General features: G+C 38.4%; 1 protein-coding gene across 6 annotated transcripts in view; it reads left to right on the top strand.

Moving 5' to 3' along the window:
* Nucleotides 1-25,651, top strand: part of LOC139976311 (carbohydrate sulfotransferase 11-like) — a 53,879-nt gene that overhangs the window by 20,105 nt on the left and 8,123 nt on the right. For 3 of the 6 annotated variants that reach the window (XM_071984989.1, XM_071984987.1, XM_071984986.1), the window contains one exon: nt 21,165-21,266. In XM_071984989.1, the coding sequence (XP_071841090.1) occupies nt 21,176-21,266 (91 nt within the window). In that variant the 5' untranslated portion in view covers nt 21,165-21,175. Of the gene's footprint in view, nt 1-10,216; nt 10,360-11,099; nt 11,167-13,741; nt 14,970-21,164; nt 21,267-25,651 lie in introns of those variants that run through there. The other 3 variants (XM_071984988.1, XM_071984985.1, XM_071984984.1) reach the window with 3 other exon arrangements.

Genomic DNA, 25,651 nt, shown 5'->3' with positions numbered 1-25,651 from the left:
ATCATATTTACAGTACAAGTGCATCATGTTTGCAGTACTAGTGCATCATGTTTACAGTACTAGTGCATGATATTTACAGTACAAGTGCATCATATTTACAGTACAAGTGCATCATGTTTACAGTACTAGTGCATCATGTTTGCAGTACTAGTGCATCATGTTTACAGTACTAGTGCATCATATTTACAGTACAAGTGCATCATATTTACAGTACAAGTGCATCATGTTTACAGTACTAGTGCATCATGTTTGCAGTACTAGTGCATCATGTTTACAGTACTAGTGCATCATATTTACAGTACAAGTGCATCATATTTACAGTACAAGTGCATCATGTTTACAGTACTAGTGCATCATATTTACAGTACTAGTGCATCGTGTTTACAGTACTAGCTGCATCATGTTTACAGTACTAGTGCATCATATTTACAGTACTGGTGCCTCTTCACTGTGATAGTTGTGATCAAAAGCATTCTAGTTACATATCCATGGTAAGAAAAAGCACAATATTTATTGACATACATTAGCATATGGTTTTGAAATGAATCAAGAGAACCAGAGTGCTTGAAAATTTTGTAATATGGGAGAGTTTTAAGAAATTGCTTCTTGAGTATGACAGACCTAAGAGCTTCATGTGATGGTGATCCCTTCTTCATTCAAGGCTTACTTTGGTAATTTTCACATAGGTGGTGATGTCTACATTCACCTGGTGTACCATCAGTTGATAACAACCACTGGTGTTCTACCACAATGTGACCAGTGCAGAAGTGACAGTAAAATTGACTTGATTTTGATATCATCACCACAAAGTACACTCTTTAGCGCAGTGCCAGAAATGATTTTGAATAGCAGGCATCCATAAGTGGGATCACTATTCTCTTTGGTATTTGCTACCTTAGGGAGTTTCTTAACCATTATGGTTCTTTGCTCCATGCATGTGCCTCACCCTACCCATTACACCATACCCTTAACTCCATTTTGATGTTTCCATTTTTCCTCTCTCACTAATGTATATATATATATATATATATATATATGTATATGTATATATATATATTTATATATATGTATATATATGGGCATTGTGGTCAAGTGGTTAAGGCAGTGGACTTGTGATCTAAGGATTATAGGTTCGAGCCCTGGCCAGATCATTGCGTTGTGTCCTAGGGCAAGGCATTTATCTCTTCACCCAAGTGTATAAATGGGGACCTGCGAGGTAACTTGTAAATATAGTTGCGTGCGCCGGTTTGTGGCTGCACCCTATTAGAAGTTTCCCGGGGGACACGTGGTTGTGGTGCACTGTGGTGCCACAGGAGAGATTGATTGAATTGTGCACACTTTGGTGTGTAGGTGTGTCAAGTTACCAATGACCAGGGTTGTAATTTTGTAAGGTGTCATTGAATGTATGTTTACGTGCAATAATGAGCACCATATAAGTGTTATAATTATTATACACATATATATATATATATATATATATATATATATATATATATATATATATTTATATATATATATATATATATATATATATATATATATATATATATATATATATATATATATATATATATATATATACAGAAGCCTATTTGCATCAATGATATATAGGAACTGTAATGTAAATGCAGAGGCATAAAAGTTCAGCCTTGGTATCTGTTCCAGGGGTGAGGGGGGGGGGAGTAGTATAAAATGCAAGGACCTTCTGATATGGTCCAGGTGGGGCCAGGTGGTATATATCAGTATTTAAACAGGATGAAAAGCCCAACTTCACAAAGGAGTTGGAATAGGTCATAGATGAAACCATAGGACTTGGCTTACTTTTACAGATATTCTTTCACTTCTTTTCTTGACACATTAAATGAGCAGTCTGTGACAGGAATAGCTACTGAGTTGACAGTATGGCTGCCTCCACACTGTACAACAGTGTGAACTTGCAGGTTCTATTTCCTTTAAATTACACTGATCATTGCATAGTTACACACTTCCATAGCGTAACTATGTGATAGTCTAGTTACAAACTTCCATAGCGTAACTATGTGATATAGTCTAGTTACAAACTTCCATGGAGTAACTATGTGATAGTCTTGTTACAAACTTCCATAGAGTAACTATGTGATAGTCTAGTTACACACTTCCATAGCGTAACTATGTGATAGTCTAGTTACAAACTTCTATGGAGTAACTTTGTGATAGTCTAGTAACAAACTTCCATAGAGTAATTATGTGATAGTCTAGTGATAAACTTCCATGGAGTAACTATGTGATAGTCTAGTGACAAACTTCCATAGAGTAACTATGTGATAGTCTAGTAACAAACTTCCATAGCGTAACTATGTGATAGTCTAGTTACACACTTCCATAGCGTAACTATGTGATAGTCTAGTTACAAACTTCTATGGAGTAACTATGTGATAGTCTAGTAACAAACTTCCATAGAGTAATTATGTGATAGTCTAGTGATGAACTTCCATGGCGTAACTATGTGATAGTCTAGTGACAAACTTCCATGGAGTAACTATGTTATAGTCTTGTTACAAACTTCCATAGAGTATAACTATGTGATTGTCTAGTTACACACTTCCATAGCGTAACTATGTGATAGTCTAGTAAAAACCTTCCATAGAGTAATTATGTGATAGTCTAGTGATAAACTTCCATGGAGTAACTATGTGATAGTCTAGTGACAAACTTCCATGGAGTAACTATGTGATAGTCTAGTGACAAACTTCCATAGAGTAACTATGTGATAGTCTTGTTACAAACTTCCATAGAGTAACTATGTGATAGTCTAGTTACAAACTTCCATAGAGTAACTATGTGATAGTCTAGTTACAAACTTCATGGAGTAACTATGTGATAGTCTAGTGACAACCTTCCATGGAGTAACTATGTGATAGTCTAGTGACAAACTTCCATGGAGTAACTATGTGATACTCTAGTTAAAAACTTCCATGGAGTAACTATTTGATAGTCTTGTTACAAACTTCCATTGCGTAACTATGTGATAGTCTAGTTACAAACTTTGGTCCAGTCAATGTTGCCATAAAAAAATTAAAAAAATGCAGAAAGTGACATTTCCATTTCATTTTTTAAATAACATCAACAACTTATTTTGCAACTCTCTTATAGCAGTGGAAATTTCAGCCCATTTGCCCCATCACGCACTGCAGGTTGTAGTAAGTGCCCTTCGTACCTAGCACCCCAACAGTCAGCTACAAGGCTATGACTTTTGATTTAAGTAGATCGCTGCCCGAGCCTGAATGCCGGAGTTTGTTTCTTTACCTGCCAATATCTTCTTGACTTCATGTTTTCGCATTTTATTAGAGCTTTTTCATAGTTGAATTCTTTGTACCTTTGGTCCTTCCATGCAAATGACACGGAGGCAGTTTCGCTGTCGGGTTACCTAGTTTTGTTTATGGGAAAATCGCATATCACTGAGTTGAGATCACATGTGATGTCTGTTAGGGCTGCGACCGTGTAGTAGCAAATCCATTAAAAGTTACATCGCAAAAATTTACGATCGGTTAGCGATTTATCGCGATTAACATCAAGCCACCGTATATTGGCCTACGACGAAAAGCCCAGAACCCATCAACTGAAATAGAAAACACATTGTTTGCTATCGCCGAATGTGCCCTTTCGTTTAGTCATGTTTATTTTCGTGTGTAGATAAAATCACTATAATTAAATTACTATACCGGTGAAAGTTAAAACCTTCAATCCAATGCTTCAGCAACAGTGTACGTAAAATACTGCATTCACTCTGCAAAACATAACACATACCTTCCAATCAACTGTCAATTTCCAGCTAATTCACAGTTGAAAACAGGGCTAGACTCGGTGTGGGGTTTTTCCTCTCATTTTTTTAGCAAACCGATGGTTAGGCAATATTTTCCAATGATTTAGTGTGGTGTTAGGCTACCATGTGGTCGAAGATAGCAGCAATAATGACAGTTTTCCATTCATATATTAGTTCCAATTAACTGCGTGACAATTTTAGCAAATAAACAAATGGTCTAGCTCTGGCAGTCCATAGCATGTGCTTTGCTCTCATTGTTATAGCTACTGTATACGTTCGTGATTCAAATTTTCATTCGTTTATTTCATAGAAGGAAAGACTGACAAGGAAAGTTAAGACAAGGGATGTTAAGATGGATTATAGGCGGGATATCTACAAAAAGAATAATCGAAAGTGGCTTTTTACTTAACGTTCATTCCAAATGCGATCATTAAGCGATTAATCACTACACGGTCACAGCCCTAATGTCTGAGAGCTGACTTTTAACGCGGGAAATCCTTTTGATATGTGTGATTTGAAATCAAATTGCCGCACATTAAAACAAAATTGTATGTTAAATGCCATTTTACGTGGTTTTCTGTATTCACGGTTGTTTCCGTGGCTTTCTTCCGTTCGTTTCACGGAACATTAACCAGCTTTTTCTAAACTTTTTTTTCTAAACCGGGCAACCAATAATTCACGATTTGGTCGTCTTGGACGACCGCTAAATTTACACGCCGCCTATAGCTAGATTCATAAAACCGAGAAATGGAATGAACGGTGGTAAATCTAGGTCATTTTTTAGCAACAAAGTTACCAAAACGCAGTGGCGGAGCGTCCATACAGTCGGGAGGGGGGCGTATGCCCCCCTTGACGGACTCAAATGGACTGCTGGCGCCCTTTTCAGCTCTTTACCACTCTTTACTTATTCGTGATTATTGACTTTTTTTATTGCTCTCTCATCTACTTATTGACATTTGTCACATTTTGTTGGTGTAATTTGGCGATGACACCTATTTATTCTTCGTTTATCTGCAAATTAGCCAGGCCCGGGAAGGGTCATTTCCGGCGATCTAGCGGAGAATCTTTACTCAAAAAATTTCTGTACGCTCCGCGCCAACCAGTGGTGGCGCTCCGCTTAGATAGTGTCCAGAGCCGTATATAGCTCTGATAGTGTCGATGACGCCCCTACAGACCATTCTCGCCCCTCCTGACCAATACCCCTAGCTCCCCCACTGCCAAAACGGGTTCATTTAAAGTATGTTATCATTTAGAAATGAAGACATAAGGGAAAACGCAAAGCTAAAATCAAAAGTGAATCGAGTGCAGCGCGAACTGCTACGGCATATACAAGAAGTTGGAAATTGCTTAGAAAAAAACCCGACGAACATTAATTTTCTTGGTATCAAGGTAGTTGATATTCACACCTTGTCAGTGAGTGATACATAGGGAGACAGAGACATGGGCGGCAATCCTAGGGGGGGGGGGAGGGGGATATATCCCCCATGAAAATGGGTGGAGGGGATGTAATACACCATATCCCCCCCCCCCACCAAATGCCAGGGATAAGAATTTTTTCATGCCTTACATTTATGCATCATCGTGAACGTACGGCTCTTTTTTAGCTTCATTTCTCACCTACCATAAACGCAGTGCGATCTTTTCAAATAAACCGTCTTTATAAAGCAAGAATAGTTGACTGTAGGCTTCATTGGCCCTATAACAACAAAATGTATTATTGCGCCCACGGTATTGATATAGTACTATGCACCCTCATAGTATTCATATAGGCCCTATAGTAGGCCTACACACGTACATGTTCCCTCGAACAGCTAAGAATCTCATGTTACCATGCAGGGTAATGCTTAATACACGTCTCACCTGGATGCCCTAGCAATCGGTACCTAGGAATGTAACTTTGTGTAATTGTGTATTGTATGTGTATAGGCCAATAATAGCCTGCATGAGGCCATTTTCTTCATCGAATAATATAAAAGAGCTCTCGAACATTCTAACGTAGCGCCTGAAACAAGATTGACGTGGGCAATTTTCCCAAAATAACACCCGAAATTTAATAAAAGTATTTTGGATCCTGATTATGAGATATTTCGGACATGACATCCCTTTTTGGTTTCGATGATAATCGTAACCTTTGCAATCATGCGTGTGTGTATGTGTGTGTGTGTGTGTGTGTGTGTGTGTGTGTGCGTTTGTGACGCCCAGCTTGTAAACACGATATCTCAAGAAGGGAAGCTTGGACAGTTCTCATATTTGGTACATAGGAGTATCTTATTGAGTACAAGAAGCCTATTGTTTTTGGTGTAGGTCAAAGGTCACTTGGGGTCACCAGGGGTCAAATAGTGAAAAGCTTGTAAACATGATATCTCAAGAAACAAAGCTTGTATTGATTTCATTTCTGGTATGTAGGTTGACCACATTAAGTACAAAAAGCCTATCGTTTTTGGTGGATATCGAAGGTCATTTAGGGTCACCAGGGGTCAACTTGTAAAAACCTTTTCATAATATACGGTATCTCCCATCGTCCAGCCTATAAGTATATGACATGGGCGATTCGCCTCATAAGAATAGGAGAGCCTACTGACAATTGAAAATGATCTTACGGGCATCCGTAGATTTGAATCTGAACTCGCGACAATATCCCCATTGACTTAAGTGTGTCGCTAGAAGTCCTGAATTGCTATGTACATATCTACATACATGTACAGTGTCTTCCAAGGCTTGCTTGCAGACCATAGATATATAAAAGTGCTAGAGCTACTTCAACACTTGTGACTCATCCGTATGGATATTTTTCTAAAGAGTTGATGTGATTTCGATGGAATAGTGCACTTGAATGGCGAAGCATGCCTTCTCTAGAAAATATTTGTAGATCATTGGTAGTTCTGGTTGGATGTAAGTTGCACAGGTACCACGAATTTCAAAACATTTCTTGGCCAGCTGCCAAGGAGAAACTAGGTCAAGCACCTGTGAACTTGAGATTTGCTTTCACTCCATGGAGTTGGCTGTAATGTTGGCCTAGTTTTTCTCAATAACTTGTGAAACTACCATTGACAGGGTGTGACAAGGTTAATATTTTGGAACTAGTTGTGAATGGGGTAAGGGATTGTTTCAAAACATAACAGTCATGTGATCCAATGTCAACAAAGGTCAATCAGGGGTCAAAAACTAGTATTTTTGCAATAACTTGAGAACCAAATGTCCATTAAGGTTGGGAGTTAAGCTATTGTAATACAATAGTAGACCTGCATTTGGGTGACCTTTGACCTCAGGTTGACCTCCAGTGACCTGTATTAGCTTCTTTGAAGTTGATTCTTTGAAGTTTTGTGGGCATATTCCAATCTAAATTGTCCATAAGTGGACTCCTCTGCAACCTTAATGTGCGAAGTTATTAGAGATTTGGTTTGGTTTGTAATACTTGGTGTGCGGATTCATCACATTGAGTACAAGAACCCTACTGTTTTTGATGGAGGTGTGTATAACCACGTACAGACTGACCTGTGTTAGCATGCCATAGTGTTATTGTAACAGCTAGTTCTGGTTATACTAACAAGCAGAAGTCTAGTGCATTGAAGTCATCGAAACCTCAATGCATTTTGCATTCTGGTTTAAAGTTGGGTATATGCCGCTTGGAAACCTCGGGAAGTGCCGTTTCTAGCCATCTAGAGGGTTTGTAAATCCAAAAATTTTTTGGTGCGATTCGCGCCAACTCATGGTGGCGCTACGCTTAGATAGTCAACAAGGTCATACCCCCCCCCCCCACCCCACTCGGAAGTACGGATCGCCGCCCATGGACAGAGAAAGTTACACACTATATACTTGCATTAGATGACACGAAGGTAGAAAACCAACAAGTAGACTCACCGAATTTTGGAATGTACGTGAAGTAGTAACCCTGACGATAACGTACGTGAAGGAAAAGGATAATATCCATATAGTGACAATGGGTACTCTGATTTGACTAAGATAACATGCCTCCTAAAGTTTAATATAATCACAAACAACAGGCAATAAAGAGAAACACCTGGTAAAAAACATGGCATTGAAAGCAGCTTGAAAGAGTATTAATCGTCATAATCAAACAGCTGATCGGTATTTTGAATAAGCGTAAATCACAAGTGCATGGATATCAAAATAACCGGAGGCGTTACTTCGTTTACAGCTTTCTGTACTGTATTAGGCAGCTCCAAAAACACGGACAAATTGCATGGCGCAGCCACCTTTACGTATAAGACAACGACAGTAATTTGATCTCCTCTTCAGTTGTCCCGACCAGTGGCGGCACCAGAATTCCAGAGGCTGGGTTGTGGCAAGTGAATGGCAAGCAAATATTTTGCAAATTGAACCTGTATAATGTGTATATCCAGGCAAATATAGGTGGCAGAGGGTTTAGTTTTGTTTTACCAGAGCTGACTCGGCAGGGGAACTGGCATATCAATTTGTTTTGTGACAGTTAGTGTTAGCTAGCCTCGCGCCACGAAAAAACAAGTCGATGGAAAATAGTACAGACATCAACTTTGGCAAGCTTCTGTGTTGTTGTTTGGAAATAAATTACACAAGTATATTGATAGTTCTATTGCTACAAGTGTCCTGGTTTGAATGAAATGAAATGTTACAAAGAGACCTAGATGGATTTCCAGGGACATGTTGCAAAGCCAATCGGGTGTTTAAACAAACATGCCTGAAACATGTCTAGGTGGCTTCATAATAGACTACATTAAACAGTGAAAGTCTTTTTTTTTCGCAAATCTCAGTCACTCCCCAATAGGGACCTGGGCCAATAAAAGAATATCTTAATATGCATAACCCACCGGCGGTACTCCGAAGACGCGTCCATTTCAACGAAAGGAATATCACCTTGTGCGCGCGTACTAGTTCAAAATTATGTGGCTGTGTGCGCGCAGCCCGACACCGTGTCGAAAATAGATCAATGATACCTATATCGGCGGGGACTATGTTAGAATCTAGAAAAGTGCTAAGAAAGTCAAGGAAGAATTAAAAAGGCACAAAGAAGTTAGCTCTCGTTATTTGAAACATTTCATTAAAAAGTAATTTAACAGTTAACAAATAATCCATTCGTTATTGCGTTACAAACGACCAAACATATCAACGAGCTGATTGATCAACTTCTGCGAAAGTTCTTATTAGATGCAAGCACGGAATTAGTAAACAGGAACAGGCATACTAGCATACAATATATTAATCGATAGTTCACGTTGGCATTTAACTCAAAACAATGAATACACTAATAATTAATTAAAACATACAACACACACCGAGAACGAAGAGGATGATGATGATGATGATGATGATGATGATGATGATGATGATGATGATGATGATGATGATGATGATGATGATGATGATGATGATGATGATGATGATGATGATGATGATGATGATGATGATGATGATGATGATGATGATGGTGGTGGTGGTGGTGGTGGTGGTGGTAGTGGTGGTGGCGTTGGCGGATCAAGAGGAGGATGAGGATAATAATTATGATGAGTTTGAGGATGATGATGTTGAGGAAGAGGGGCATGAGGATGACGATGAGGGTGATAGCAAATGTTTCATTAACGTGTTATTGTAAGGACGCCTGTAGTTGACAGAGAAACTTGGCAGCTACCAGACAGTGTTGTTTCAAATAAACGGGGGAAAAACATGTAGAGCTACGCCACTCAAACCAGAGCAGGCGCGTAGCCAGGAATTTGCCAAGGGAGGGGCGAAACTGTAGATTCGGCATTGCAAACTATCTAAGCGTAACACCACCATGGTTGGCGCGAAGCGTACAAGAAAATTTTGGCTGAAAATGCCTCCCAGATCGCTGGAAATGGCACTTCCCAGGCCTTGTAAGTTGCTTCTTAGCATTTTCTCTTTTGAAAATACTAGCGATATCATAAAAACATTAAAAATTTTTTTTAAAAATATGCTCAAGGGGGGGGGGGCGGCTGCCCCCTTCGCCCCCCCCCCCTTGGCTACGCGCCTGAACCAGAGTGCTGAGAAATTGAAATCAACTCATATCAGATCATCGAAGAAAACTGAATGAAATATTTGGCATAGGAATATATTGATACTATTAGTTAAGGTACTATATATCACAATAAAGTACTTTATAAAGCCTACATCCTGTCCCCGTCAAAGGTATACGACCTACTACAGAAGTGCCCTGGATGGCAAGGTTGCAGTATCTTTGCGCTTGGGTGTTGCAGAGAATGTAACAAACTACTGGTGCTGATGGTAACATGGATGATTGAAGGTGATTTAGGGCATTTAAGAAATTGACAAGTACTATCGTTTCGTTTCAACTCGCCTAGCTTGAAACAGTTTCGTATTAGCCCTAATGCAACATTTAGGGTCGCCCATAAGTTTCGACATTGAAAACCGTCGTTCTATGAAGATGGGCAATAAAATATTGTAGCGGTATTCCCGTTGTTGCACTACGCCATCTTTATTTTCTGTCGACGTTACTAGGAGGTAGGCGAAGTAGATTTTAGAACGTGTATGAGTTTCAGAGATTTCTTACTAATTAGTTGAATCCTACGATTAGCAAATAGTTGGTGAGTACTTTGACTGCCGATTCATCATTCTTTATATAAATTTGATATTTTGGGGAACCATTTGTAGTCATTCTAAGATACATAAAGATATAACGTACACTATAAGCAGCACTACGACAATCTCATGGTGCTTAGATGTGATATACAAAGATACTGTAGGTATACTGTAAAGAAATAACATACACTGCTGCTATGGGCATGACAATATTGCTAACAATGCAGCTTCCTCTGAGTTTTTGTGAAATTTATGTATTAATAACGGTTATTGGTAGAATACCGTACCATTTGAATTATTGTTTTAATCAATAAATTTGGTTGAAATGGGAGGGGGAGAGTACACCCGTAGTAGTGGTCTTGTTCTGCAAACATGCCCGGCTGAACCATTTCCCGTCTGACGAAAGGGTGGGTGCATGCCACCCCCCTACCCCCCTACTCGCCCTTGCGCACGCCACTTTATTTGAATCCGGCCATTGCTCAAAATTCCAACTGCCATATAGACTAGGCCAAGTAGTTGAACCACGGAGCTATAAACAGAGCTCCATGGTTGAACTAACTGTGCCCTACAGCGACGCTAGAGTTCTGAGAGGCGCCGCTATTCAGTCTATTGTCGTCATGCATCGCAGAACAGCCTTAGTGATTTAGGATGTGAGGTTTATAAATTATACTCGCATGCCTGTGGCATAAGTATAGCGTAACTTGTTTACTGTTAGGCTTGTGTTCCATAAAACATTGCACGTACTAATTAATTGTTACTGATGCTACGGCGTACGTATACAGCGGATAGTCTTGTACTTCGACCTAACAGAGGTTTGAGAGTAAATAAGGTCGTGCAATACTTAATGCAGTAGTGTAACAAGTATTAGTTTAACTATTATATAGTGCGATGCAGCAATGTACTGTAGTTAGGGTTACCAGACGTCCGGATTCCCCCGACGTGCTCTATTTTTACTGACTTAGGCTACGTTGGCGTCCGGGCGGCGAATTTTTTTATGCAGGTAGGTTCGTACTATTGTGTATATTGAATAGCCAATCACAGGCCTATAGTGAACAATATCAAAATTCGTCAGATTTTTTTCGAAATATACGGCTGTAATGCTGGCAGCCCCTTTAAGCATTATTGACAGTGTTGTTGCGCAAGTTTCATTTATACAATATCTGCTTACGTGGACGGTAGGCCATACGGGAAATAATTGCTGATTTAAACGAATTAAAATAATTACCGTTATTAATATTATTCAATACCGGCATTCATTCTCAATCACCATGCAGCTTCATATGCCGGTATTAAATATAATTAATACCGGCATTAAATACAATTAATACCGGCATTAAATAGAATTAATACCGGCATTAAATATATAATTAATAACGGCATTAAATAGAATTAATACCGGCATTAAATATATAATTAATACCGGCATTAAATATAATTTATACCGGCATTAATACCGGTATTAAATAGAATTAATAACGGCAGATGAAGCTGCATGAAAATTAATACCTTTTTGGTTTCGATGATAATCGTAACCTATGCATGCATGATTGCGTGTGTATGTGTAGGTGTGTGAGTGAGTTTGTGATGCCCAGCTTGTAAACACCACATTAAGTAGAAGTAACACATTAAGTACAAGAAGTGTATTGTTTTTGGTGGAGATCAAAGGTCATTTGGGGTCACCAGGGGTCAAAGTGTGAAAACCTTGTAAAAATGATATCTCAAGAGGAAACGTTTGGGAGGACCTCATGTTTAATGTGTAAAAGTAACATATTGAGTACAAGAAACCTATTGTTTTTAGTGAAGGTCAAAGGTCATTTGGGGTCACCAGGGGTCAAATTGTGAAAACCTTGTAATCACGATATATAAATACTGAAAGCTTGGGCCAACCTCTTTTTAGTGTATAGAAGTACCACATTAAGTACAATAAGTCTATTGTTTTTGGTGGAGGTCAAAGGGCATTTGAGGTCACCAGGGGTCAAATGTGAAAAACTTGTTATCACGATATCTAAATACTGGAAGCTTGGGCCAACCTCTTATTTAGTGTGTAGAAGTACCACATTGAGTTAAAGAAGCCTATTGTTTTGATGGAGGTCAGAGGTCATCAGAGGCCAAATCGTCAATCCGTTGTAAACATGTACACCCTCACTATACATTACGTCAGATTTATGAAAACTGCTCATGTTACATCATTGAAACCACAATGCATTTTTGCATTCTGTTTTTTTTTTGCTCCGTTTATTTATCGTTTATCATCAATGTGTTCAGAAACTTACATATGATTTGCAACATCAACTCTTTATTTTTTCAGTATATTACACGGAACAACACTTTATGATTACATGTAAACGTAGAAACAGATATGGTAAAAGGAAAGAGAATCGAATAAAGTCTCATTGAATAAATCAGGACATAAGGAAAAGCCGTTCCACAGCTCCACAATAGAAACTTTATGTTTTCATTATCTGCGAGTTCTTAAATAGTTGAATCTATCACTACTAATTATGAATTTAAATTCAAAGAAAAACTCATCGATAATTGGATTTCGTTCATTTAATTTGCAATCATAAATATAGTGTTTTTATGAAGTATGAGAAAATTGTAGGGATGTCCTTTCCGGTTGTTGTAACCAAAAAAGATATCCTGCTTTGAAAAAAAAAGAACTGCTTTTTAAGGAACAAATTTTCAACATCTAAAATGAAAGAGGCAGTAACGGGACATTTCCAACACAAGTGCTCCATGTTCTCAGTTTAATGTTACAAACAGTACAAAGATCGGAATCACTCAAAATAATACCAGCATTAAATATAATGAATACCGGCATTAAATATAAGTAATACCGGCATTAAATATAATTAATACCGGCATTAAATATAATTAATACCGGCATTAAATATAATTAATACCGGCATTAAATATAAGTAATACCGACATTAAATATAAGTAATACCGGCATTAAATATAATTAATACCGGCATTAAATATAAGTAATACCGGCATTAAATATATTTAATACCGGCATTAAATAGACCATCGTTGTTTAGTTGGCACTGCAACTTTATAGTTGCGCTATGGTGTAATATACTATGTTCCGTACGTTTTGTATAATACGTATTACAACAGTAAAAAAGTATTCGCAAGAGCTTCCTCGAAGTCAAACCTGGGACGTTGAACTAATTACAAAGGTTTCGTCTTTGGATGGATCACATTCGCCATGAAACTAAGATAACGTCCTGCAGGCTGAGATTTGAACCTCCAAGTTAGAAGCCTGAAATTTCAATATCACAACTGTTATGTCATACACTTATAGTGTCGTGAACCCTCATGTATATTTAACATATGCAGATGTATGTAAATGCTCTGTTTAACTTATCCCTTAAATGATTTCCACGAATTCAACCATTATGTAGTGTGATTGGCTGCTGCTGTCATGTGACTTAAACGTTAACTTATGATTGGAGGAAAGTATCTTGTCTTTTGCCTCGTGTATGACAGTTTTGTAAGCCACTTCAGTCTCACTGTATACCTCTACTGTGTAAGGTCTCCGTGTGTGAAGGCACGTAAAATATACTAGAAATTACACTAATTATATAGGTTTCCACATATTTAATCTGATCAATCCGGCGAAATAAATAGTACGAATCATTATATCTCTCTGTTGGACTGGTTATTCACGTTATTCGTGTCGTCCCTGCTACGCGACCATCGAAATCTGCCTTACCGTACTGGGACGGACGCGACATGGTGGCAGCGTACATCTGACCACGCCTGATTATTTTATGCTCTGATCTGTGATTTTCATCCTACGTTTTCTTTAATTTAAAGAAACGAAAGTTTAGTGGAAGCCGTTTCATATTTCAACTTTCTCGTGAAGGACGTGTGAATCCGTTTGAAGGGCCTAACTTAGTTTTCCAACGTTGGATTTGCTGAGTATAAGTTGTAACTGTTCCCTACTGAGTGTTGAGGTACGCGGAATGTTGTTACTAGGGTCAAGTGTTTCCCGTGGATCACCGAGAAACTGTTTTGGTGCTTGCTTGAGAAGTGAAGTTCCTGAAAGTGGCTAGCTATATATACGCTAGTGCTTATTTTGAAGCCTGATGAGGTGAGATCTAATTGCTGACTACTGAGGTACGTTCATGAGCAACGTGTTTTTGCAGTAATCGTAATATAGAAGGAAGGGTCTTGTCGACGAAGCCTAACCTATTCAATTAATGACGAGGCGTTTTAGAGGTTCTACATCGCTCGTCTAGCCTATTGGAGCAGTCACTATCTGGTCTGGTAGTGCAGTGTTAACCGAAGCCTAACGATAGCCTACTAGTTAGGTATCGTGTAGCAGTAATTGTGAAGACGTTGCCTGGGTTTAGCCTAGCCGTTGTATTTTGTATTGACTGTAGCGAACGAGTTCGAGTTACGAAGCAGACCCATCGAAGATGTTCCAATAGCAGCAGTTTTTGTGATGGAAGTTTTTAATCGTTCATAATTCAGCTGAGACTTATTTTGCCAATTTCAACTAGGGAGACAATCCGCGAGTGTTTCGTATAGGACGAGTACTGTATGCAGTATCGGTTTCGCGAAACTGAAGATCATATGCAGACTAGGCCTACTTATTACTATACTGGTGAAGAACACTTATTTGTTGAATATTGCTTGATCACTTAAGTATTTCATATCTGTTTTAACTTGAGCTAGTTGTGTTGCTTAATTAAGAGTGAGATATGCAATTAAGTGTGGATATTATTTTACTTAATTTTGTATTGAGTCACTCAGGGTCTATTTAGTCTATTGCCTAGGCCAGATATATATAGTGTTTGAGATAACCTTTGTGCACTGTTATTTTTGTCATGTATTGGACCCATTACTATTGGTATTAATGCTGAGCAGTAGTTAAACGGTGGTACTTTGCCTGTTGCTTACGTTTTAAATTTTGATCCTTGGTATCAGGTAGATTAAACATTTAGGCACCATGACTGAGACTAACATAGAGAAAAGTACTAGTGGTTCATGGGAGGTTCAGCATGGGAATGTTAACAAACATCAGGAGGATATCCCTTCTCAGTCACCACAAGGAATACCTCCAGGGTTACCAAAAGAAATGTGGGTGGAATATCTGTTTAAAACTGAGGAACTTAAGTTGGAGCACAAAGAACTAGAGGCTGAGGTCCAGTTGAGAAGGTTACAATTTGAACAGGAAACCTTTACTAGACACCCTATTGGTGAATCACAATTTTTGAAAATTCCTAGACTTACTGCCAATGATGATATAGATGTTTATTTTAAAACGTTTGAAAATTTGGCAAAAATGTATAAGTTGCCTAAGCGAGAGTGGGTAGCTAGGCTAGCCCCTGAATTGACAGGCAAAGCAAGAGCTGCCTATGCATCGCTATCTTTAGCCAAAAGTAGTGATTATGATACCTTAAAGCAGGTTATTCTGGCCAAGTATGAGGTTAGTGCTGAGAGTTACAGAGCCAAGTTTAGGGCCAGGTACAAGCAACGAGATGAAAGCCTGAGAGAATGGGTCAATGATCTAGGGCAACAATTTGATGGGTGGATAGAGTATTCTGGAAGAAAACCAGATGATGCTCATGGTATAAGGGAATTGATGGTCATGGATCAAGCCCTTAGTAAGCTGCCATTAGACCTGGCTATATTTCTAAAGGATAGAAATCCTAAGGATACTGCAGAGCTGACAGGCTTAGCTGATCAGTTTGTAGCAAATCGGGGTGGACCCAACTATTGGAAGAGGAAAGAGATAGGGCATAATGCTTTCAAGCAGCCCATTGTAGGTGCTGACTCAAATAAGAAACCGACAACCCCATATGGTATTTACTCAAAATATAAGGAGGGTACAATTGGTGTTCAGGCAAATTCTAAGAAGTATGCTGATATTAAGTGTCACAAGTGTGGAGAACTAGGACATGTTCAGCGATTTTGTCCAAATCAGAAATTCATGGGGAATGAAACAAAAGGTGTACACCCTAAGCCTGCTCTTAAATGTGAGCGACAGGAATTTGATCCTGCAAGGGCTCGTATGGCCAAATGCATGATCAAAGGTGCTCTTGAAGGGAGGCAGATTGAAATTTTGAGAGATTCTGCCTGTACCCAATCAGCAGTTGATGCTAATTTAGTTCCGCCAGAGTGTTACTTACAGGGCCAGAGTGTTCCAGTACGTGGAGTGGGGGGTACAGTTTATCTTCCCGTGGCCATGGTTGACCTACAGTGTAAACTAGTGTCTGGTAAAGTTAAAGTAGTGGTGGTGGAAGGATTAGAGGAGCAATTTTTGCTGGGCCATGACTTAGATCTTACATGTGGAGGTCATATGGCTAAAGAAATTTGTGTCTTGACACAAGCTCAGGCTCATCAACAAAGACTTGACATGCATGAAAATGAGTTGCAAGAGTGTTCAGTGCACAAGCACGAGGTTGAAGTTACCAATGACGATGGTGCTTCTGTCAATTCTGGTGAAGTCAGTTATGAACCACCATTTTCTATGCTTAATGATAGTGAATTTCATGATACCTGTGGTGTACCTAATGTGGTTGGTGCAGTAGATGAGTGCATGCCAACGGTAGTGACGAGTAGTAGTCACGGTGGAGGGATTCAATCCAATCTGGATAGAGGTTCAGATATTGAATCTGATAACTTGGGTGCTAAGGTATATGGTGCTGATATTAAAGGTCTTGATATTAATAAACAGGAATTAATACGGCTACAGGAATCAGACCCATCATTGAAAGGCATCCGTGATAGGCTTGTTCCAGTTGAGGAAGTGCAGAGACATAGGGTATGTTTCTTTAAGAAGCAAGGGGTACTGATGAGAAAGTGGCAAAGTAAGATGGATGTTCATACCCAGTTTAATGACCATTTCACTGAGCAAATTGTTCTCCCAAAGTCTTTGTAGGTCAGGTGCAATGCATGTTGCCCAGGATATCACGATGGCTGGACACATGGGTGTTCAAAAGACTAAGCAGCGCCTGCTGGTTGATTTTTACTGGCCTGGTATCTTTCAGGATATTGCTGAATATTGCAGGTCATGTCCTACGTGTCAATTTATGGACAAGGGTACAAAGAAACGTAAGCATCCACTTCTGCCGATGCCGGTGATTGATACACCGTTTAAGAGGATTGGTACTGATATTGTTGGTCCGCTTCCAAGGACACGAAAGAAAAGTAAATACATCCTCACAATATGTGATTATGCCACACGGTTCCCTGAGGAAATACTTTATCTAATGTTCGATCAGAAACTGTTGTGAATGCTCTTATAAAGGTTTTTGCTCGAATTGGGTTGCCCGAGCACATCATACATGATCAAGGTACTAACTTTATTTCAGCAGTTATGAAAGATATGTGTGACAAGTTGCATATTAAGCAAATTAACACTAGTGCTTATCACCCGCAAACTAATGGCTTAACAGAACGGTTTCATGGAACGTTAAAGAATATGTTAAGATCCTTGACTCCTGCTCAAATGAAAGATTGGGATGTGTATATACCTCATTTTCTTTTTGCGTATAGAGAGGTTCCCTCTGTTGCTACGGGATACTCTCCATTTCAATTGTTGTATGGCCGCCAGGTGCGTGGTCCTTTAAGTGTCTTAAAGGGAGCATGGATATCAGACGATGGCGATCAAACTGATATTCCAAGTTACTTGCTGCAAATGAGAGAACGACTTTCAGAGTGGATGGCTGAGGCCAATGAAACTCAAGTGCGTTATCAGGCAGAAATGAAGGGGTATTATGATAGGAATGCTTCTTACAGGGTATTTGAACCAGGGGAAAAAGTTAGTTTTCCTGCCGGAGGGACTGGCGAAACTGGATTGTAAGTGGCAAGGTCCCTATGTTGTTCAAAGACGACTTGATGAAGTCAACTATGAAATTTGTATGCCGAACAAACGTCGTATGCGTAGAGTTGTCCATGTAAATCTGTGTAAGAAGTTTCATGAGAGAGGTGATATTTTCCCAGCTCAGTGTTATTTTGTAACTGGTGTCATAGATAATGTATGTACTGGTGCAGATGGGAATAGTGATGATAGCTTACCTTTTGACGATGAATGTTTGTTGCAAGAGGAAATGCATTTGCATCCTTTACAGACACAAACATGGCAGGATATAGAGTTACCAAATGATTTATTGGATAGACAGTTGGAAGCAATCCATAACTCTTTGCAAAAATATGCTGAAGTTTTTTCTGATGTGCCAGGTAGAACAACGTTGGTTAGTCACATCATAAATACTACCAGTGATGCTCCGGTGTATCGTAGGGCTTACAGAATTCCCCATGCTTTGAAGGGGAAGGTGAAGAGTGAATTGGATAGTATGCTCAAACTTGGGGTTATCGAACCTATTGTTTTTGCTTATGCATCACCAATTGTTTGTGTTGTGAAACCAGGTGGGGCAATTCGTATTTGTACAGATTTCAGACAGTTGAATGCAGTCACTAATTTTGACCCGTACACAATGCCGAGAATTGATGAGATCCTAGATGACATCTCTCATGCTAAGTACATTTCGACTCTAGATTTAACAAAAGGGTTTTATCAGGTCCCTCTTGATCCCTTAACAAAGGAGAAATCTTCTTTTGTGACCCCATTTGGTCAGTTTTGTTACAATGTTTTACCCTTTGGTATGCAGAACAGTAGTAGTATGTTCCAGAGGCTAATGGATGAGGTGTTGATGGGTTGTAGAGACTATGCTAGAGTTTACATTGATGACATATGTATATTTAGTGATACTTTTGAAGATCATTTGACACATCTAGAAAATGTTCTTTGTAGATTACAAGATGCTTGCCTTACTGTCAAACCACAGAAGTGCATATTAATTGCCCGACAAGTGTCTTATTTAGGTCATACTGTGGGAAATGGTGTTATTTCCCCAAATGTTGACAAAGTTCAAGCTGTGCGTGATTTTCCCACCCCCTGGACGAAAAAGGAAGTTCGTGCTATTCTTGGTATCACAGGATACTACCGTAAGTTTATTCAAAGTTATGCGACTATTGCACATCCATTGTATGAGCTACTTAAGAAGTCCATGCCCAATACTGTGACCTGGACTGTAGAGTGTCAAAGTTCATTTCAGATCCTTAAGAATTGTTATCTGAACCGATTCTGGTCGCACCTGACTTTTCAAGTCCTTTTAGGCTGCAAACCGATGCTTCCAATTTTGGACTTGGTGGAGTGCTGTGCCAGGTTGGTGATGATGGTAATGAGCACCCTGTTGCTTATATTAGTTGGAAACTGTTGTCAAGAGAAGTATTCAGTCCCTGAAAAGGAGTGTTTGGCCATTATATGGTCTGTGTCAAAATTGAAATATTATTTGTATGGTAGACACTTTACTATTATGACAGACCACCAGGCTCTCCGATGGTTAGACCAGTCAAAGTCATCAAATTCTCGACTTTTGAGATGGTATTTAATCCTTCAACAGTTTAGCTTTAAAGTTGTATATAAGAAAGGTGTTACTAACTCAAATGCAGATGGATTGAGTAGGATGTAAATCCATAGTTTTTAAGAATGGCAGGTGATATGCTTTCACCTTATGTCTATAGTGTAGGTTGATGTTCATTCACTTTTTCATTGTTTATATGTTACATTCTTTAAACACTTGCTAGTTTGCTTATTTGTTTGGAGACTGACACAGTCTCAAGGGAGGGGGAGGCATGTTATGTCATACACTTATAGTGTCGTGAACCCTCATGTATATTTAACATATGCAGATGTATGTAAATACTCTGTTTAACTTATCCCTTAAATGATTTCCAGGAATTCAACTTATATGTGGTGTGATTGGCTGCTGCTGTCATGTGACTTAAACGTTAACTTATGATTGGAGGAAAGTATCTTGTCTTTTGCCTCGTGTATGACAGTTTTGTAAGCCACTTCAGTCTCACTGTATACCTCTACTGTGTAAGGTCTCCGTGTGTGAAGGCACGTAAAATATACTAGAAATTACACTAATTATATAGGTTTCCACATATTTAATCTGATCAATCCGGTGAAATAAATAGTACGAATCATTATATCTCTCTGTTGGACTGGTTATTCACGTTATTCGTGTCGTCCCTGCCACGCGACCATCGAAATCTGCCTTACCGTACTGGGACGGACGCGACAACAACACACAGAAACTATAATTCTATAAGACTCGTAACTTATCGAAACAATTAACATTGCATATAACTAATGACAAACTTTTTAACAAATTGTCTTCAACCTTCTGAAACAACACACTACAAACTCCAATAGTTATTTCTTCGTGGCATCTGTTTTTTGACCACGCAGCAACACAACACACTATACAGGTGTCCTGATATTAACATGCATTTCTCTCATGTAGTTCCATCCCCATTGTACTTTAAATATTCATTTCTTTTACGAGCTTGTGTAAATTAAGTTGTGGCACCATGTGTGGCACCATGTATTTAAACATGCGACTAAAAATGGAGATCAAGATCACAATCAAGAGGGAAGTAGGCCACTGAATAGTCATCAGACTTTATGCCCGCCTGTATAAGTAAAGAATATTAACAATAATCATGAAAAACAATATTTACACATCCTAGAAACAATATTACCATCACCTAAAACCAATTTCAAAAGGAAACATGGAATGGACATCATTATGACATATTAACAATTCAACGAGCAGCAGTGGTATTATTCCAACGCAGGTTAATATTTAAAGTACAAGTAGTTGTGACCATTACGTCATTGGCATGTCTACCTATAACAAATTGATACTAAAACAAAAAATAATATTGACTATATACTGCTTTAAAAGGTTGACTCAAATTCATTCCTTTCACCTCTCTCTAGACTGTTTCTCCATGGCTGGAGCCAGCAAGACGCTAACATTCGCTGTAATGTTATTGGGTGTCGCTTTCTTTGTGATATCATTCTCCATGGTGATGTTCAAAGGTGAGTTACTGCGTTAAAAATATGATCCACTTATCCCGATGTTACCGTAGAATTGCTCCTGTAACAACACTTTCAGCTTAGTTGCCAGATGCATTAAAAATAAATGTAGATAAAAAAAAAATACACCTTCGCCATACAAAATGCTAAGACGATGTTGTTTTGACCTAAAGATTCAGAACGTTTCCAGCATGGTTTTTTAAGCAATCAACTCCAGCCATCGGAATATCCCTCGAAAGGGACCTAATGTATTATAATATTTCGATGATTCCCATGAATAAAATTGAAGAAAGACTAGGATTAAGGGTAATAATATAATATAGCTTGTTCCACAGTAAGGTGGAACGACATATACTAGTATTGCAACACAAGCAGATCAACACAAGCAGATGTGGAATGAACAAGTAAGTAGAACTAACAAGGTCAAGTGCACTGATTATCAAATTGAAATTTCGTACTTTATATGACGCCAGTTTTCCTAAAGTTAAACTGTCTAGAAAGAAGTTAAGGGATAAATCGTGGGTAACAGCGGGTCTTAAAAGGTCAATTTGTCCAAAAATATTCTCTATCGTAAGTATATTGATCATCCGTGTCCTGAAAGACGTGCAAATCTTGCAAAGTATCGATGCATCCTTAACAAATCTATTCGATATGCTAAGTCTTCCTATTACAGAAGTATTCTTGATGCTAATAAATTCTCTCCTCGAAAAACATGGGCTACACTAAACGAACTCCTAAATAGAAAAAGGAAGAGTAGTCCAGTTATTAATAAACTTGTTCACAACAAAACATCGATTAGTGATGACGCTGGTATTGCCAACGCTTTTATAACGACTACTTCATAAATATAGGGAAAAAACTTGGAGAAAACATTCACTGCAACTCTGACACTAACCAGTTTATGGATACTGGTTCTCCGCAATATATCTTTCTTTCACCTGTTACCGATGAAGAAATACTCAAAGGGATCAACTCTGTGAAAGATGGTAAATCTCCCGGTATTGATGGAATCATTCCTAATGTCTTGAAATCAGTTTCTCATGTCATTGTCCCACATTCAATCATGTGCTCTCCTCTGGCATCTACCCTGATGGCCTTAAGGTAGCTAAGGTTGTCCCGATTTTTAAAAGGGTGATCACAAACTTCCAGACGTTTCTAAATTATTGGAAAAAGTAGTAGATGCCCGTTTGGAACACCATCTTACGACCAACAACCTAAACGAGACGATAGAGTCTGCATATCTTAAATCACATTCAACAGGGACTGCACTACTTAAATTACAGAGCGACCTCCTATCATCCCTGGACAAAGGATATGTAACCGCGTTAATTATGCTCGATTTATCGGCAGCCTTTGACAGTCTCGATCACAAAACCATGCTACAACGTTTCCAGAACACATTTGGTGTTACTGGAGATGCCTTGTCCTGGATGTCGTCATTCTGAACCTGTCATCTTGAAGCAAGGCGTGCCTCAAGGTTCAGGTTTAGGTCCTAAGATGTACAGCATGTAAACAGCACAGTTGGGCGATCTTATTCGACGTCACCGATTAAAATACCACTGTTATGCTAACGACACAGTGTGGTATGTGTCGTTTAAACCTAACGATGAGGCTGCACAGAAGGAAGCAATGAATGTAGTATCCGAATGCTTAGCTGATATCGAGAATTGGATGCACAATAATACGGGTTTTGTCATTTTTTTTACTTAAAATTACTTAAAACACACTTTTTCTTGTTAAGAATTTCACTGTTAATCTATATTGTTTTTAAAATTATTCCTTAGTATATATATATATTTATATTTTTATATTTAGTATATAAGCTGCGTCCATTTTATTTTTCATATTCATATTTTAAGGGTTTTGTCTTTTTGTTGTCATTGTAAAGCGCTTTTGAACATGCTTAAGCATGAAAAGAGCGCTATGTAAATCTGGTAAATAATAATAATAGACGTAGGTCTTCATTACCTTCCTTTGTGAAAGTGCAATCACCTTCTTAACAACAATTTTTGGCACCATGCTCTACAGCTTCATATTTCTCACAAATTTTGATGAGTGCTGTGGTCTGGACATGGGCATCAGTTACAACCTCAACATTTACCTTTAAATAGTCTAGCCCTCTTTCAAATGGTAGTCTTTCCATGTTTGTACTTTTACCACCTGATTCACGATTCACGAACATCAACAGCATCAACATGCAGAATTTTTGAACCACGGTGTCCATGAAACTATATGTACAATATTGGGCGCAGTGCCCTGGGGAATCTGCTCTACCATCATCTGCAACACACAATTGCTGCTCCTTCAGAGATTCAAATAAACTGTTCTGGCGAGTCCGCCATTCGTCTTTTACAGATGGTGTAACATATGGTCTTTGGACTCGAAAAAAAGTAGTGGAACTAACAAAAGGAATTTTACAAAATTTGAAAAAATTATAATTAGATGATATCAACAATTATTAAATGATTTGCTGATATCAGCAAATAATTGTTGATATCAGAAAATATTTGTTGATATCAGCAATTATTTGATATCATATCAAGATTCGGTGACTTCAATACGTCATTAGATTGAGTGCGTGTCGGCCGTGCAAAGCGTAGTAATGTCACCCTAAGGCTATACACCATCCAACGAAGTTTTAGAGTATACATACTTCGCGATCCGCGGCTACGCATGATACATTTCCAATCTGATTTTGTTACCAACATCCATTGCATAGCGGGGAAGGATCAGAGTATATGATTCAAGTGTAAATGCGTCCGGATCATTGCACATAATTGTTGATATCAGAAAATATTTGTTGATATCAGCAATTATTTGATATCATATCATATCAAGATCCGGTGACTTCAATACGTCATTAGATTGAGTGCGTGTAGGCCGTGCAAAGCGTAGTAATGTCACCCTAAGGCTATGCACCATCCAACGAAGTTTTAGAGTATACATACTACGCGATCCGCGGCTACGCATGATACATTTCCAATCTGATTTTGTTACCAACATCCATTGCATAGCGGGGAAGGATCAGAGTATATGATTCAAGTGTAAATGCGTCCGGATCATTGCACAAGTTTACCTCATCATGGAAAGATGATCGTCTGATAACATCAGGGGATCTGATCCGGATCCAGTGTATAACCACCCATAGTGGCCCCAGTCTAATTGACAAACACACTATAGGTATTTATCAATGTTCAATGACGGTTTACTTGCTGTACCGTTCGTACTATATTTACATATATCATTCACGTATTATGATAGTTGAAGATGATATCAAATTGAAAGTATTCTACACTTGACACGAAGATTATGAAAACATGTTCTTTAACTGATGCAATATGATGTCTTTTAGACAAATAACTGGTTACCAATGAAACAAGCATTTCCGCGTGTACCATAATGAGAGACTACGTGCTTAAAAGTATGTTGTGATCAATAGTGTGACTTTTACTTCGAATCAAGTGTCGTAAGAATACTGCCTAAATCAGAGCGAACGCAATGGAGAAAACGAGACGAAATCCAGAGGGATTTTCATTAAGGATCTTAATTATTAGTTATTGAAAAAAAAAAATCAAAACGCTTAAACATTAGCCTTTGAAAATTTTCAAAAAGCAAGGTAAAATAGAAAAGGGGCAAACAGTTCATAGATGCACATCACCATTATCGAAAACACTGTCATCATGTCATTTCCTCACTACTTTGACATACTAGTTACTTTACGGCAAATGGACAGCAATTCACGTTGTACGTGCATCTAACATATTAACTACAGTTTACCCTTCAAATATTCTTTAAACAGGAAACCTCCTTTAAACAAGAAGTTGTTAGTTTTTTGTTGTTGTTTTTAGACTGTCAAGTGATACCTATTATCTTTACGGATTATTTTGTGTAATTTTAAAATGACTAGAAGCTCTAATATAGGCTAACTTTCTATTTTATAGTGACTGGAAACTTAAATAGGCTGACCCTCTATTTTAAAATGACTAGAAGCTCTAATATAGGCTAACTTTCTATTTTATAGTGACTGGAAACTTAAATAGGCTGACCCTCTATTTTAAAATGACTAGAAGCTCTAATATAGACTGGAAGCTCTAATATAGGCTAACTTTCTATTTTATAGTGACTGGAAACTTAAATAGGCTGACCCTCTATTTTAAAATGACTAGAAGCTCTAATATAGACTGGAAGCTCTAATATAGGCTAACTTTCTATTTTATAGTGACTGGAAACTTAAATAGGCTGACCCTCTATTTTAAAATGACTAGAAGCTCTAATATAGACTGGAAGCTCTAATATAGGCTAACTTTCTATTTTATAGTGACTGGAAACTTAAATAGGCTGACCCTCTATTTTAAAATGACTAGAAGCTCTAATATAGACTGGAAGCT

Source organism: Apostichopus japonicus, chromosome 11, assembly GCF_037975245.1.
Source record: "Apostichopus japonicus isolate 1M-3 chromosome 11, ASM3797524v1, whole genome shotgun sequence".
Classification (NCBI taxonomy): Eukaryota; Metazoa; Echinodermata; class Holothuroidea; order Aspidochirotida; family Stichopodidae; genus Apostichopus; species Apostichopus japonicus.
This window is presented reverse-complemented; position numbering and strand designations above follow the sequence as displayed.